The 15,835-nt window shown below is 44.7% G+C and overlaps 1 protein-coding gene across 1 annotated transcript in view; it reads left to right on the forward strand.

Annotated features, from left to right (window-relative positions):
- Positions 1–801: 801 nt before the first annotated feature.
- Positions 802–15,835, forward strand: part of asic2 (acid-sensing (proton-gated) ion channel 2) — a gene marked incomplete at both ends in the record, with an annotated part of 154,450 nt that continues 139,416 nt past the window's right edge. The window contains one exon of the mRNA XM_080855820.1: positions 802–1,560. Coding sequence (XP_080711946.1) covers positions 802–1,560 — 759 coding nt within the window. The remainder of the gene's footprint in view (positions 1,561–15,835) is intronic.

A 15,835-nucleotide genomic window follows, 5' to 3' on the forward strand; every position in this document is an offset into this window, starting at 1 on the left:
CGAACAGAGGGAAGACAGTGAAGTGGTGAAGAGAGGAACGGAGAGGAGAGGAGAGGAGAGAGAGGGGGGGGGAGAGCCTTGGCTGACGGAGAGAATTAGTGATGCGTGGGTGCGTAGGTTAGTGGTCTGCATGGAAACAGCAGGTTGCAGAGTTGCTGGGTCAGTGGTGTTCAGGGCTCCAGATAGAGTCTCTTCAACATCCCTGGGGAACGCCGCAGAGGAGCAGAGCCCAGAGCAACAACCACCAGACAAAGCATCCGCAAGCAGCCTCCCTTACAAGTTCGTCTGGACTGGATAACTCTTCTTTTCTATTTTCAATTCTAGCCTTTCCACTCACCCCTCTTTCTGTAGCTTTTTTTTTTCTCTCTCTCATTCTCTCATTCCTCAGTCTTTTAACAGACACATATTTCCTCTTTTCTTTACAAAAGCCTGTCTGTCTGTCTCTCCCTCCCTTTTTTCTTCCTGGTACTGCTGCTCAGGCTCTTGTCTCGGCTAAGAATGGGGTAGGACTGACAGCAGGTCTAACTCTGGGCAATGTGGAAATGACAAAAGCGAAAAATAGCAGTCAAGAGCAACAAGTCATTGGGCAATCCATAATAATCCACTTCCAAATGTCTGGAAGTGGACTTAAATCCTGACAGTGCATGCTTGTGAACAGACACTTACAGAGACATTTAGAATAGCAGTCAAGTGTGTGAGGGGCTCTTTACACCGCTGTGTCTGATCTGCTACACCTTTAACCCAGCGAGCTCGTGGTGGATTACTGGACCCTGGACCTTCGCCTGTTTCTCTTGGTGCCCCATGTGGGTCCCAGCCCTGGCATCCTGGCTGGGAGATGAAGCCTACCCCTTCCCTTATTCCTACGCTGCAGTAGGAGGACTGTGGGCAGCCATGGCTCTGGAGGGCCGCTGTCTCCGAACCTCGTCCCCATCCCTGCCGGCCTCTATGTCCTCCACCGCCTCCCGGAGGCTGCGGCAGCGCTCCCGTAGGCCCGGAGGAGGAGGCGCAGGAGCAGACGGAGGCCTGTCGAAGCTGAGCGCCACCCTGCTGGCCAGGACTCGACTGCACGGCCTGCGCCACGTGCTGTGGCCGCATGGCGGCTCGTCTGTGCGACGCGCTCTCTGGCTGCTGGCCCTGTGCACGTCGGTGGGCCTGCTGATCTCTTGGTCGTCCAACCGCCTGCTGCACTGGCTCTCCTTCCCCACGTACACGCGCGTCCACGCCGAGTGGGCCAAGGAGCTGCCCTTTCCCACCGTCACTGTGTGCAACAACAACCCCATACGCTTGCTCAAGCTCACCAAGAGTGACCTGTTCTTCGCCGGACACTGGCTGGGCCTGCTGCTGGCCAACCGGACCGCCCGGCCGCTGGTGCTGGACCTGCTGGCTGAGGACCGGCAGGCCTGGTTCAGCAAGCTGTCGGACTTTCGCCTCTTCCTGCCGCCGCGCCACTTCGAGGGCACCAACTTGGAGTTCATGGACCGGCTGGGCCACCAGCTGGAGGACATGCTGCTGTCCTGCAAGTACCGCGGTGAGCCGTGTGGCGCCCACAACTTCACCACCGTGAGTCCCACTTTCATACCCCTCACCTATTCTTCCCCCATGGAGTCTGCCCGGCTGTGCCACAGCTGTCTGGCTTTCTTTCACACCAATAAACCATTCTCTCCCTCTTCATCCCCTCTTACTTTCTCTCGCTCTCTCTCTATTTCTGTCTCTCTGTTTACAGGGATGTCCCCTTTGTGTTTTCTCTCCTGCTGGTTTGTGAGCTCTTGCCTCTGTAATCTAACTCAAGGAGACACAGAGTGGAATTAGGGCCTGACCTCTCAGCTGTTTCTCTCTTGACCCTGTCTCCATTTGTGCTCCTATCAGGCTCCTGCAGCATCTGTCCTCCACACTCTGTGTTTAGGTCTCAGGCATGTGGAATTTGTCTGAAGTTACTGTATTACTTACATGAGCTGACGTGTTCGACCTACAGGAAGACCCTACCTTTTGTCTACCTGTTGAGCCACTTCAGTGTGACACCCTCCCTCTGAGAGCGTTTTTTTTAAACTAGCTCCACTTTTTCAGAGCTCTGTCTTCCCCTTCAGACTTAAGCACGGCCAGTTCCCTCATGATGTGTGTGACCTTATAGACCGTCTCTCGCTGTATTTTACAAGTTAAGCAGGGTGAGGTTTTCAGACCCAGACTCGATGTGTGTCCAGAGCCAACTGCTACTCGCCCATTTAAGCCCGCTTCTGACCTCTCGGAAAAATACCTCCCTCGTGGTGAATTTAAATTTGGCTTGGACCTTGGAACCTTGAGGATATTGACAAGTCTGGTTCGCGGCTGAATACACATTTGGGAGCCAGGCTCCAAGCTCGATTACATTTAGGTAGAGATGATGGTGTGTGTTAGCACTCTCTCTACACTGCCTTACACATATAAAGGCTGGCACCGAAACTCTTGAAGTACTGGGTGAGTGTGTGCACAATCCTCTCACTGCACCATTTGGAGAGGACCTTCACACATGGCTAATTGGCTATCATAGCTCCTCTTAATCATAATGACTTCCTATCCTATTTCCCTCTCCCAGAGCGTAATTGACTGTTGCCTGTTTTGTAATCACCCATTTCCACTGGCCAATTTCCCAGTAAACACTGACCTTTACCTCCATGTACTCGATGTGTCTGTTGTACAGAGAGTCAATACAGGCCCATATTGCACACTGAAGCATGGTGTTAAGTCACTGTTCCCTCTGTGATCTTTTTTCCCCCCGTACAGACAGGATCTTTTCATAAGACCGTACTTTCCTGCTTCCTTCCGCTCCCATTATTTGTTGTTTTTGTCCTTCCGTTCATTTACCTTGAGGTCTACTTGAGGGCAGCGCATCTCAAAGAACTGTCGGCATTCCAACAACTAGAATTGTTTACTCATGAAAGTGCACAAGTAGACAGGAGGGCCAAAGGCTTGTACATGCCAAAACAGAGGCTCCAATTTCAATGCACTGTGCTTTAACACATCATCGGGGGCCATTTGTATCACATTTTTCATCACATTATCTGGCTCTTATTAGACGTTGTTCTACTTTCCACTCTATTAAATTGGATCTCGTGTGAATGTTTGTGTGTATCTGTGTGTGTGTGTGTGTTTGTGTGTGTGTGTGTGAAGGTTTCTGCCCACACAGAGGAGGTCTTTTTCTATTTATTTACAGCTTTGTGTCCTTTGCCTCTATTACTCACAAACTGTAATAATAGCTTGTAGGCTTGGCGTATTTTCTTTTCACAGTTGATACCGTGGAGGTTCCTGTTCATCTTCGAGGTCGGCCAACTAAGAAACCATTTTGATAACTTTGCAGGCCCAGACCCACAGGGTGTCTTCAGTGTTGAAGTGGTCATGCATCAAAAATTTTATTTGGGAATTCTTCACTCACCTAAGATGAACCCAAATGCCTTTTTAAGGAGATTTACTCAGCGTTTCTTTGTGGATTTCATAGTCATCTAAGATGAACTGAAATCTAAGATGAACTTTAAAAGACAGCTTTACCAACCCAACATTCATACACATACAAAGAACACCGTTTTTTTTTAATGATCATCTTCTTATTGAAAACAGTGAGAGTATTGTAGAGCTGTGATACATATTTATGCGCAAGTCTACATATGTGCACATACACAGAAATATGAGTACGCACAAACACAGTCAGTGCACATACAGATTTAGGCGCTGTGAGGCTCCTAAAAACTCCCAAACTCACTAGAACCTCTAGGTTCAGTCGCGGATACAGACGCAGGCCTAAAAACTGTGACTGAAACTTGGTGAATATCACTACGGAGCACACACTGACTGTAAATGTAGGGAGGAAGGACACAGGATCCTGCAATAGGAAACTCTGATAGTCGGCAGGGGGGCTTGCGAGAGGGGAAGGGGTGGGTGTGCGTGACGTATGAAGCACTGCCAAGACCTCAGCTCTCTTCTCCGGCCTAATTTGGGTCTTGCTTGGGGGGTCTCTGGAGAGTGGAACAGTGGTTGCAGTGGCAGATGTTTTACCTCTGGTTATATGGGAACAAAACAAAAAAAAATAGTTTGTTCACTGAACATGAAGAAAAGACACTGCTGGGCATATGGTAGCACGGTTTAAACTCAAGGTTTTGTTGTTGTGGAGGTTTTTCTTCCATAAGGAGGACTCGGATGTGAAGGTGAAAGCCGTAAAAGAATGTCGAGATGTTTGAGGTAGATATCCTTGTGTGGATATGAATAATTATGTTTGTAGATTTTCCAACCTTGACTCTGTGGGCTTATGGAGGTTTGTTTTGTTTGTGTGTGCATGTGTGCGTTCTCAAGCACCAAACGAGGTCCAATCACACCCATGCAGCAAATACTCTAAGGCTGGCTGAGCCCACTCGGCCTGTCACTCAGACACAAGCAATCAAGCATGCTGCGATGCCACTCTAGATGCTCCTCCATTTCATCAGCACCAGTCCCCCCGCCTCAGCTAAGCTCTAGTGAGGTCTAGGCCTCCACCTGAGGTCTGCTGAGGTAACGGAGCACCACTCCAGGTCACATGGGGCGAAAGAAAAGAAAAGAAATAGAAGGATAGAGAAAAAAACAAGAGGACAGCCAAAATGTTTTTTTTAAAGGACCGGTTCTTCCCAGGCTCACTTATTTAAGGTGTCATTTTATGTTCTTTTTTGTTAACTTTTGTTTTCTTTAAGATGGCATGCAACATTCATTTAGCTTTAGTTGAACATCATTTGACTTGCGTTAAAGTGACAAACACATGCAGCTTATGCATTCCCTTAATTGCCTGGTCCTCAATCGTTATGTTAAAGGAGACTTATAGGGCTATAAGTGCAGACATTTGACTCAAACAGTGTCAAACACAACTCACAATTAACATACCTATTTTACAGATCTTTCGACATCCAGCCCTCTCTTCTAACTTCCCTTGGGCCAGCTTTTTATAAAAAACATTTTTAAATTATGGAATAACCGTTGAGTACCAGTAATCACAATTCACCCACATTTCTCATTACTTCAATAGGGGAACTCTATGTGCTCTATGTCATTAAGCATAGGTGAGGTCAGATGATAAAACGACACCAAAACAAATTAAAGTGTTAGCTCAGGGCCGGCTATCTGGATAATTAAGTCTATCCAGAGAGGAAGACGGAGAGGAGGGACGTGGCCTGGCAACTCATGCATTCCACAGTGACTTTCATGGACTTTTAGTCTCATTTAAGTCACAATTCATGATTCATGATTCACGATTCATCAGTCGGGTCGATGCTGGGGGGGGCTGGAGTTGGCAGTTGTCCTGAATGATGAAAAGGGAAACTAACTGTATACGCCTTCCTATCTAGTTTCATGCTCCTACCTTATTATTACCGGACTGTGTAGTTTCCATACTGTGGTATATGCACATGAACAACATGTTCATCCTGTCTATAGCATTGAGAATCAGAAAGAAAGCCAACAGGACATAGTAGACTGAATTCTAGTGTTATTTATATAATATGAGGCTTGTACTGTGGCTGCAGACAGCTGACAAATCAAAGAGTTCAGTCAGAGATGCTCTAAGATGGGTGTTTTTCTTTCGTGAAGGTCAGGTCTAGACTGTCCCAACACACCATATCTCAGCAGTTGTGACAGGATGGGCTTACCGGTTTTGGAGGGTGACAGAGTGCTCCTCTTAAAGCAATGTGTGCTTTAGTACCAGCGACAGGATGAACCAGAATCAAAACAAATGTTTGTAATAGGTGCCGTATCGCACATTTCGAGGCACAGTTTCTTACTTTTAGGGGACTTTTTTGACAGTGCATTGCTCTCTCTGATGTCACAGCCTAAGAACTTCTGTGGGTTCTGTTTTCCGTGAAATAAAACACGAGGACAAAAATAAAGCCTCCTGTCGTAATCCTTCTTCGAGTTTGTTTCAAAGGCTTCAGTCTAGCTGTGATACATGCTGAGCATCCAGAGGTTGCCAGCGCTTGCTGAGTGGATTGCATGATTAGACTTTATGGGGTATATGGAAATTAGCGATATCAGTTACGATGTACAGGCTTATCTTGCCTGCATGCATGAATATTGCTAACCCTTTTAAGCAATGTATGCAACATTAATGACATTGATTCTAAAGGGAGGGTGAATAAACAGGCAAGTACAGTGTGGCAGGTATATCATAACGAACTGTAAAGAGGGATGCTGTTGCTGTTTTTTGGGAGTGCTTTGCAGGGAGTATAAAGGGAGAGACCAGTTGCAGGACTCTTGCGATGCACGGCTGTCGAGACATATGGCCCAGTTTGAGTCCTGGCCGTCTTGTTGGAGTCCCTGTTGCTGTTGTTGCTTCCCAAAGCCCTCTGGCATGAGGGAGTGTTTGTGTTTGTTTGGCCTTGGGTGTCTCTGCATGAGAGCTGATGTCACATTTCATCCTGTGGTCCTTGACGACCCAAGCAATGTAAATCTCTGAGTCTCCTCTGACAGGTGTTGTGACAGATGGATTCCCCTCAGATTCTTTGGAGCATCATTCTGGCCACCATTTTAGGCGCTAATGCATGTGACAAGAAGCAACTTCAGTGTTAAGGAATGGTGCTTTTTTTCTGTGAGTACACAGTTTACATCAAAACACACACATGCCCAAAGAATGATCCATGACAGAGGCAGAGTTTTAAAGTCGAGAGCCAGGTTTGAGGTTCAAAAGTGCTAGCATGTTCACATGAAATGCTTCAGTATTTCCCTGTCTAAGAGTCTTTGGATGCCAGTATGCAGTCTATCTTACTTACATTATAACAGGGTTCGAACAAATGCCATAAAAGCTATGCTGGCTGGTCTTGGCTAATTTAATTCGCAAATCGTCACATCACAAGCTAGTCTGCATTCAGAAGAGGGTGAGGGAGTACTATACTCAAAGACAATGCCGCAGGGTTAGTTTGTTTGTGTGTGTGTGTGTGTGTGTGTGTAGGCGCCTCAGAGGATGTGTGTATGTGTTTTCCCTCTGACAGAGGTGGGTTGCGACAAGCTCAACAGTGCAGAATGCTTTGAACTGCAGCATTACCATGGGGAGGGAAAAGGGAATGAGAGAGGAAAGCGACGGGAGAGAAGACCAGCTGACAGATAAACAGAAAGGAGGTTGGGACCGACACAGACAGAGGAGACAGGAAGTCATTCGTATGTGATATAGTATATATATATATATATGTGTGTGTGTGTGTGTGTGTGTGTGTGTGTGTGTGTGTGTGTGTGTGTGTGTGTGTGTGTGTGTGTGTGTGTGTGTGTGTGTGTGTGTGTGTGTGCGTGTGTCTGTGTGTGCGTGTGTCTGTGTGGGTGGGTGTGTGTGTGTGTGTGTGTGTGTGTGTGTGTGAGAGCGAGAGAGAGATAGAGAGAAAGAAAGTGTCTGGAACAGAATCGTATAAGGACACCTAAGAGGACAGAACAGGTTTATACGGCCTGTTACTCTGACTGGAGATTCCCTGCTGGCTCTCCTGTAAAGAATCATGGCCAACTGCCACTGTGAGCTGTTTCACTCTTCGATCAATAAATCCATAAGAGTTGGGCACAGCTGTGCATAGTCCTATCCTACTGTGTGTGTGTGTGTGTGTCTGTGTGTGTGTGTGTGTGTGTGTGTGTGTGTGTGTGTGTGGAATCCATTCGACAGAACAAAAAACTGGACTGACAACATATTGACACGGGCAACCTTTGTTCACTGATCACTTACATGCATCTGACTAACAAGCAGCCCTCATTAGGCTGTGGAAAAATTTGAAGATTAAACACAGATAGCACCAACTACCTTCAGCAGGCTTTCCAAGCAGTCTCCCTGGAGAACTGCTAAATCCATTCTTAGTCAAAGATGAGACCATTATCTCTTAAAGGCCTGTGCGGAACAACATGTTTTAGCAGACAAATGAGGCTGTAGAGATGCAACTTCCCGACGTGCACTTAATGATCTTAGTTAAGCAAACTGAAAGTTGTTAAGCTACAAACAGGTGATCACAACAATACCATGGGTTATGTGCTGATGTACAGATAAAAAATTACTTTTTAAGAAGATATTACATTTTTCTATGTTACCATAGATACACAGTGTGTGTGTCCTTCAGTGTTGTTAAATGTGCAGTGAGTAGGATTAGAGGGAATTTATTAGCAAGAATTGAATATAATATCCACAATTATGTTTTCATTAGTGTATAGCTGTAACAATGAATCGTTGTGTTTTCATTAGCTTAGAATGAGTCCTTTATTTTTACATACAGAGGTCCTCTTCCACAAAGCCTGCCATGTTGCACGATGTTTCTACAGAAGCCCAAAATGGAAAACACTGGATCGGAAGTTTTCAGAGTAAAGTCAAAATTGCCTGTTTTCTGCTTGATAGGTAATTTAGCCTACAAATCTAAATGCAATGTGTTGTTTGATAGCTTTAGCTAGAACATGGCCATGGGCACAGTTACCTTTATTGCCTAGTCATTTTTTTTCCATTGTCACAAAAAAATATCTATGCACCAAAACTAGAATTTCTGTTTATTATTTGGACCCAAAAGACCCAGTGACCCACATCTGCTGAAAATGATTGCCAATAAAGTGTAACAACAGCTTTGGAGCTCATTTCAGCCATCAACTAACATAGCTAAACTACCTAAATAATATTCTGTGTCATCACTTGACATATTAAGGCTGCTCAATGCAGTTGTAGTTGTTGTGAAAGTAGCTACTGCACATTCTCCTGCACACTTGGAAAGGGAGGGGTATTCGATTGTTTGCAATTTGCAACCTCACTGCAAGATGCCACTAAATCCTACCCACTGCACTCTTAAAATGAGACTTTGAGAAAGAAAATTTTGAGAATGAGAATTTTGATCTTTACCGTGACTTATTTATCCTCGCTTATACTCATGCTGGGGTGGTTTTTGTCAATAATACATTTTTACTAAGAGGGGTTCGATGCTTCTCCTTCATTGTATGAAGAGCTCAGTCTGTAAATACAAAATCTTTACATTTTCATTCATTCATTCTACCTGTCAAGCTGCCAACCTGGTCCTAGGTTGTCCTTTACTTGTCCTTGTCTTGTTCCTCCATATTTGTTGGTTTCTTGCCATCAAAAGCAGAGGAGCTTGTGTTCCAGGTTTGGTGTCCTGACATTCTCTCAGTTTGGTCTATACAGTGATTTTATCAACACATATTCCATTTCTTGAATCTCACGCCTCCTTTTCTTCTGTGTCGTAGAGAGTGATCTTTGCTGGGCTTGTTGATCTCATTCCATGGCTGTACCTTTTTAATTCACTGGCAGTAGTTAAAGGTCATGCCCGTGCGAAAAAGATCTGGCTCATAGTTGCAGTGAAGATGCTATCTTTGTAGTCGATAGGTGTCCTGATGTGCCTCTGATTTCTGTTCATTCAAATGAATATTGAGAATGACAAAATGGATCAAAATGAAAAGTAAATTAAGTAAGCAGGATTTCTAGACACAGATTTCCTGAATGTCTTAGTTTTGTAATGAAACCTTTCTCGATCAGCTGCCAAGCAATCAAGTTTTATTCTCATTCCCCTGTAAAGAACGAAGGGAGATGCCTTTGCTCAATGTCAGAATCTTCTTTCAGCGATTCATTTTAATTGAGAAGGTCCCTGGTACTGTTCCTTTGAAGGTACATGGATGCTTTAGTCATTTCCCTGTCTTGTAGCTGAACAGGCAGAATAAGTTGTGTTGAAGGTCACAGTATGCAAATCTTTAGTACAGTAAGATGATATGGCATGACTGTCCGGCGCTCTACCTTGCATCACAAGTACCACAATCCCACATTATTTACAGAGAGAATATTAAACATGGAAAAACATGTGTCACACAAAAACTGTGATAACACAAACAAGACGTCATATTTCCCATACTAGAAAATATTGACTTGGGAATGAAAGAGTGTTTGTATAAATATGATGTGACAGCATTGTAAAGATCAATACCAAGCATAAAAAACTAAACATAGAAGATACCTTAACGTAACATTCAGTTTGATATGAAATCACAATGGACCTGCGCTGAAATGGACTCTGGAAAGAAAAGGTCGGTCTTTGTATCCTCTCTCTCTCTCTCTCTCTCTCTCTGTCTCTGCTTTGGGGAATGGAGATCTCTCCAGTGTAAAGAGCTGGTGCACACCACCCATCACACACACACACACACCACTGCAGTCTGCCTCAGTGCTTCTCCTGTCTGTGTTCCTTTTGAATGGTGTGTGTACCTGGCAACTGCGCTGCCATAGTGCAGCGAAATCTTTCACTTTGATTTGAGTTGGGCTGAGATGTCATTACAGCAATACTTTGACAGGGTGAAGAAATGTACTCTGAATAATACAGCTACAGTAGTATAGCTTTCTTGCTCAGACGCAATCCAGTCCTCCGAGACTAGAGGAAATGTGTGGTTTCTCCCTGTTGCATAGGTGGACAGTATAAGCAGTACCATACACTATCATTCTGTTTGAATCAATGTCAACACTCAAGCACTAATAAGATGACACTTGTTAAATTACTAGTAATCACTGTTGTGGAGGCAATCATTGAGTTGTAATAGAAAAGTAATTATCCCAGTGACTGTTATCTGATTCCTGAAATTTGCATTGCATACCTCCTGGACCCCAAGGAAAGCATTGGACATCATTATTTTGTGAGAGCCAGGATGGAAGTCATGTCTTAAAGGGAAGTCATGTTTTATAGGGAAGTCATGTCTTAAAGGGAAGTTCCCACCTCTGGTGCTGCAGCGATTCTGTTTCTATTTCGAATGTAAATAAAACTGAGTGTCTTATGTCTTAGATCCACTCAGCCCACTTTATCCAAGTGCTAACACAGGGCATTTAGACTCTTTGTAAAGTACATATCTTCTGTCATCATCTGTTCACAAAAGAGGTTTTATTTCTGAAGGATATGCTAGCCAGGCAGACTACAAAATATAATTAATATTTTGCATTTTTGTTATTTATTTCTTGTCTGCGTGCTGATAACAGGGTTTGCAATTGCTGCGAGAACCATCTGTGCGGATATGAAAGAATAGGCTGAGGCGTATGCTACCGAGGTTAACGACTTGTCTTGCAAACTTTAATCATCAAAAGCCAAAGTGTGCTGCAGGGAGTAAACAAAGCAGTAGATCATAGCCATAAAGACCGCAATATCACAACACTTACACTGAAACACAAAGTAGCCCAGATGTGCACAATTGATTTCACTGGCGAAAAGGGCAAAGCCAGGGTGATGGACAGTAATTTCAAGTGATTTCTATGTATTTATGCATACGTTAGCGTACACTTCATAACTTGTGCTTATATTTGGCTGGAGCGGTTGGGAATCGGAATGGTTACCACTCTGTGGTTGCTATGGTTGCATTTGCCACAGTCTCTCAGTCAAATATTGTATGCTTGAGGATGCTGACCTGACTACATCCATTTTTTTTGTACCCTTTGGCATTCATTTGTTTTTATGTTCATTTTAATTACGTTTTCACAATGGAAACCCTGTCTGCTGCAACACGATTATACTTTCTTTGCAGTGAAGGGACATCTGGTGGGTTTCTTGCTGTTCGAGCTCAAATGGCTCAATCGGTTTTGCTGACTAACTCTCGGTCCACTCAGCCTCTTCTGTAAGGCAGTAAGGCAGAGTGATTCCTCCCTGCTCCATCGCCTCCCTGTATAGCACCTGTCCCATGAACACCTCCTAATGCTTCTGTGCAAAGTGCTTTGGTTTTCTCCTCTAGAGCAATTTGAACACGGCACCCTTCTACCCCCATGTCCCCCACCCTTTTTCTCAGACTGCCAGGCAGCTGGGGAGGAGCTATTAACAGCACGTTGCACTTTGAAAGAGAGAGATAGAGAGAGAGGGCACCGCCAACCTCTTAATGCCCACAGGGCGGAAGCCTGTGCCTACCTCTCTGAAGCTTAGCAGGGGCAGGGCACCACATCCAAGAGGAGGAGAAAAAAGGGGGGTATGAAAGTCCCATTAATTTGGTGGGGCTTATCTTGGCATGCAGCCAGTCAATCACTATTACATGAGAAAATTAGCTGGTGGCAACAGAGAGGGGCTGTGTTACTCTCTGCAGGCATCATGGATCAGTGAAACTGCTGGGCTGGGTCCCCAGTCATAGGCCTGCTTTGAATAATTGTGTGTGTGTGTGTGTGTGTGTGTGTGTGTGTGTGTGTGTGTGTGTGTGTGTGTGAGAATGATAGTGAGAGAGTGTGTGTGTATGTGTGGGTGTGTTCCTTAATAAATGTAATTTACAAATTTGCATTTTGTAAGTAACTGTTTTTCAAGTTGATAAGCAAACGCCATGCTGTTGCTAACATAGCAATTTGCTCTCTCTTTCACTGTGTGTGTATGTGTGTGTGTGTGTGTGTGTGTGTGTGTGTGTGTGTGTGTGTGTGTGTGTGTGTGTGTGTGTGTGCGTGTGCGTGTGCGTGTGCGTGTGCGTGTGTGTGTGTGTGTCTTTGTGTCCATCAACCCAATTGCCAGCAGCAGGTGGTCTGTAAACACACACTGGCTCTTTAAAATAGGTTTCTAATCTCCCTGCCATCCCAAATAATATTCTTCATGCTTAGATGAACCAAGGCTCCTGATATTCATGAGGTTGGGCGAGCAGAAAAAATGATCTGCTACTTCTAAAGAAAAAGAGCTAATAGACTGCTTGGTCCAGTAAATGCTATTTGCTATGGTTTTGCCTAAGCTTCCCCTGAATCTGACCAAAGACTTCTGAGACATCAGACTGAGGTCAGGCAGTGTCTATGAGTAAAGGGAATGACTTTGAGGTTTTGAGGACACCATGCAGAGTCTGTTCCTCTGCCTGCAAAACAGGCAGTGCCCTAAATGTAGTTATACTTTCTCTTTTTGGCTTTCTTTCCCTTACATACACACACACACACACACACACACACACACACACACACACACACACACACACACACACATGCAATTGAGCTCTATTTCCTGGCTTGGGCAGCTTGCTGGGGATGTTAGTAGTTGGCAGTGGAGGGTCGCTGGGATGAGTCCTTGAGGTCTGTGAGATGGAGCCATTGCTGGAGCTGGAGCTCTGTCTGTGGGTGTCTGAGCAGAGAACAGAGGGAGCCCGCAGCCTTGTTACCATCTCCAGCCTTGTTACCATCTCCAGCCTTCAGCCTCTGTTTCTGCTGCCAGGGCAAAGGCCGGCCACGCTCTCCCAGGGGATGGAGCTCAAAAGTGGGACCCTATCAGAGGCTGTGCCAGGCTCTGGCCACCCCAATATCAGGCCCTAGCACCATAAGACCAGGGTGCTAGTACCCCCTGAAGAATCTTGCTTTTTGTTAACATTGTTTAAGTAGCTAGCTGTGCATTACAGCAAAGTATAAGCAATGCTAATGTGTTAGTAGGATCTGTGTTGTCGTTTCCTAGGTCCTGACTTAATGCAAGTTACAGTGGCTTATGCGAATGAGGTTTGAGGAAAGGCTTTAGGATTAGTTTGAGGTGCTCAGGTTAGCAGAGCGTTATGTCCAAAGCCGCACAGCAAAGAAGCCAGGCATAAATGGACCTTGCACTTCGACTCGGGCAACAGTTCAGTTTATTCCACGTGGCATCCATTTAGAAGCGCCACACTGTGCTGGAAATGGCACGGAACCCACATGCAAAATTCCAGTGGGACTAGAGCTCTGTCTTAGCACAATCTGCATTGTTTCAGTTCTGAAGCGATCACAGAAAGCGCTTTTTTCTCTCTGCTGGATATATGAAAAGGACCTTAGAGACCTGAGTTGAATGGAATGTAGGGTACTAGTCGTTCCCACCCCCTAATGCACACACTGCCTGCCAAAAAACGAAACAAAAACAAAAGCCAGTAAAAATCAAGAACATCATAGCAGTGGCAGTCACTGTTCCTCAGTGATTCATTCATGAATATGTCATGTTTCTCTTCTGCATGTATCATATTATGTAATGGAAACTTTGCCTAAGGTCTAAACACAGGAAGATAAGGCAAAACCTGTCAATAAGACTACAAGTGCAGTGATGTTACGACAACGATTTTAATGATGCACTATGAATGTAAATGTTCTGTTGTGAAGAGAATCTGAGGAGTGGAATTGAAGCGTTTATGTGGAGGAGGGTATAAATCGAGTTAACATCGCTGAGGCATGTTCAAAGCCTTTAATGGTGAACACATTACAGGACGTCACACACACACAACAATCTAATGATCTCCTGCATGTAATCACCTGTTTGAGGACATTTACGATATTTAAGAATCACAGGGGAGGTTTTGAAACATTAGATTGATGGGATTTCATTTCGGTTGGTTGGTTGGTTGACTGAAAAGCTCAGGGACACAGCTGACTTGCACGGGGCGCATCAGCAAACACGGTCATCCCTGTTTGCTCAGGGCCGTCATGCTAAGAGTTGGCTGAAGTACGTGTGCCTACCACTCACACCCATGCAGTTGTAGTCCTCTAACAGGAGTCTCATGCATATAATGTCCTCTAAGTCTGCTTAAGAGTACAGGTGCAGATTAAAAGAATTGTTGTCTGAACAAGCTTAGCCTGGCATAGAAGTAAGTTGCATAGGAAAGGGCTGTGGTATGTTTGCATTCATTCTTCTGTTCCAACCTGGGGTGGAAACGTTCTTTTATGTTCTATTTATTAGTGTGCTTGCCCGAAGGGAAGCACAGTATTGTTGTTGTTAAGTTTTCTTTATTTATTCTCCCCGTTTTTCTTGCAGCTAACTACTCCTCGCCCGATAGAGATAGAGACACCGTTCAAACACCGAAACTTCCGGCCCGATCCGGTGCAACCTGCTATGACTTTTCGTGGCGGTACTCCTTGCCACTCCTTTTTTATTCCTCTTTTTCCATCACCTTTTTTCTCCATAGACTTGCATGGCAGAACTCTGTGCCATTATGACATCATAATAGGGTCATTAAACTGGCTTGCACCTGTGCTTCACTGACACCTCTTACTGACAACTGCGCCAAGGCTCCTCTTCTCTCTCTGTCCCTCTCCATTCAACTGTATAACTAGGAATATTAAGAGACACCTTCCATACCAGGGCTCTACTCACTCATGCATACTCACTCATGTTTACTCACTCGTGCATACTCACTCATGCATACTCACTTGTGCATACTCACTCATGCATACTAGCTCATGCATACTCACTCATGTTTACTCACTCATGTTTACTCACTCATGCATACTCACTCATGTTTACTCACTCATGCATACTCACTCATGTTTACTCACTCATGCATACTCACTCATGTTTACTCACTCATGCATACTCACTCATGTTTACTCACTCATGCATACTTACTCATGCATACTCACTCATGCATACTCTACTCACTCATGTTTACTCACTCATGCATACTCACTCATGCATACTCATTTGTGCATGCTCATCCAGCAGGGAGAGCTGGAGAGCTGACACCTGCCCCAATTCCAAGGCACTTGTTCTCTCGGTCATGGCCGCAACAGAGCAAGCACACTCTCGCAGTTCGTTCACGAAACGCATTCTAGTTTACACTACTGTAGGCTTTTCTCTTAAGACTTAAAACTACAGAATGCTCTTTGTAAAATGCGGTTCATCACTTTTTTTGCCACTCTCTGTTGAGAATGTTCCTCCCTTTACAATATATTTTCTTTCTCTCTCTCTCTCTCTCTCTCTCTCTCTCTCACACTCTTTGGATCAATAGAGTTTGTGATAAAAGTTTAGTTGTGCTAAAGGCAGTCAATGTTGACTGCTTAAATTCTAACAGCTTATGCTCGTCTTGACCTCAGTTTGTGTGTGAGTGTTTTGGTTTTAGTAATATGAAATCATGCATTTGTAGTCCAGTATTAATACCCTAGTTGTATCTGACTGCAGGCCAAACTGAGCGGCGGATG

This window comes from Sprattus sprattus (genome assembly GCF_963457725.1).
Source record: "Sprattus sprattus genome assembly, chromosome: 18".
Lineage (NCBI taxonomy): Eukaryota > Metazoa > Chordata > Actinopteri > Clupeiformes > Clupeidae > Sprattus > Sprattus sprattus.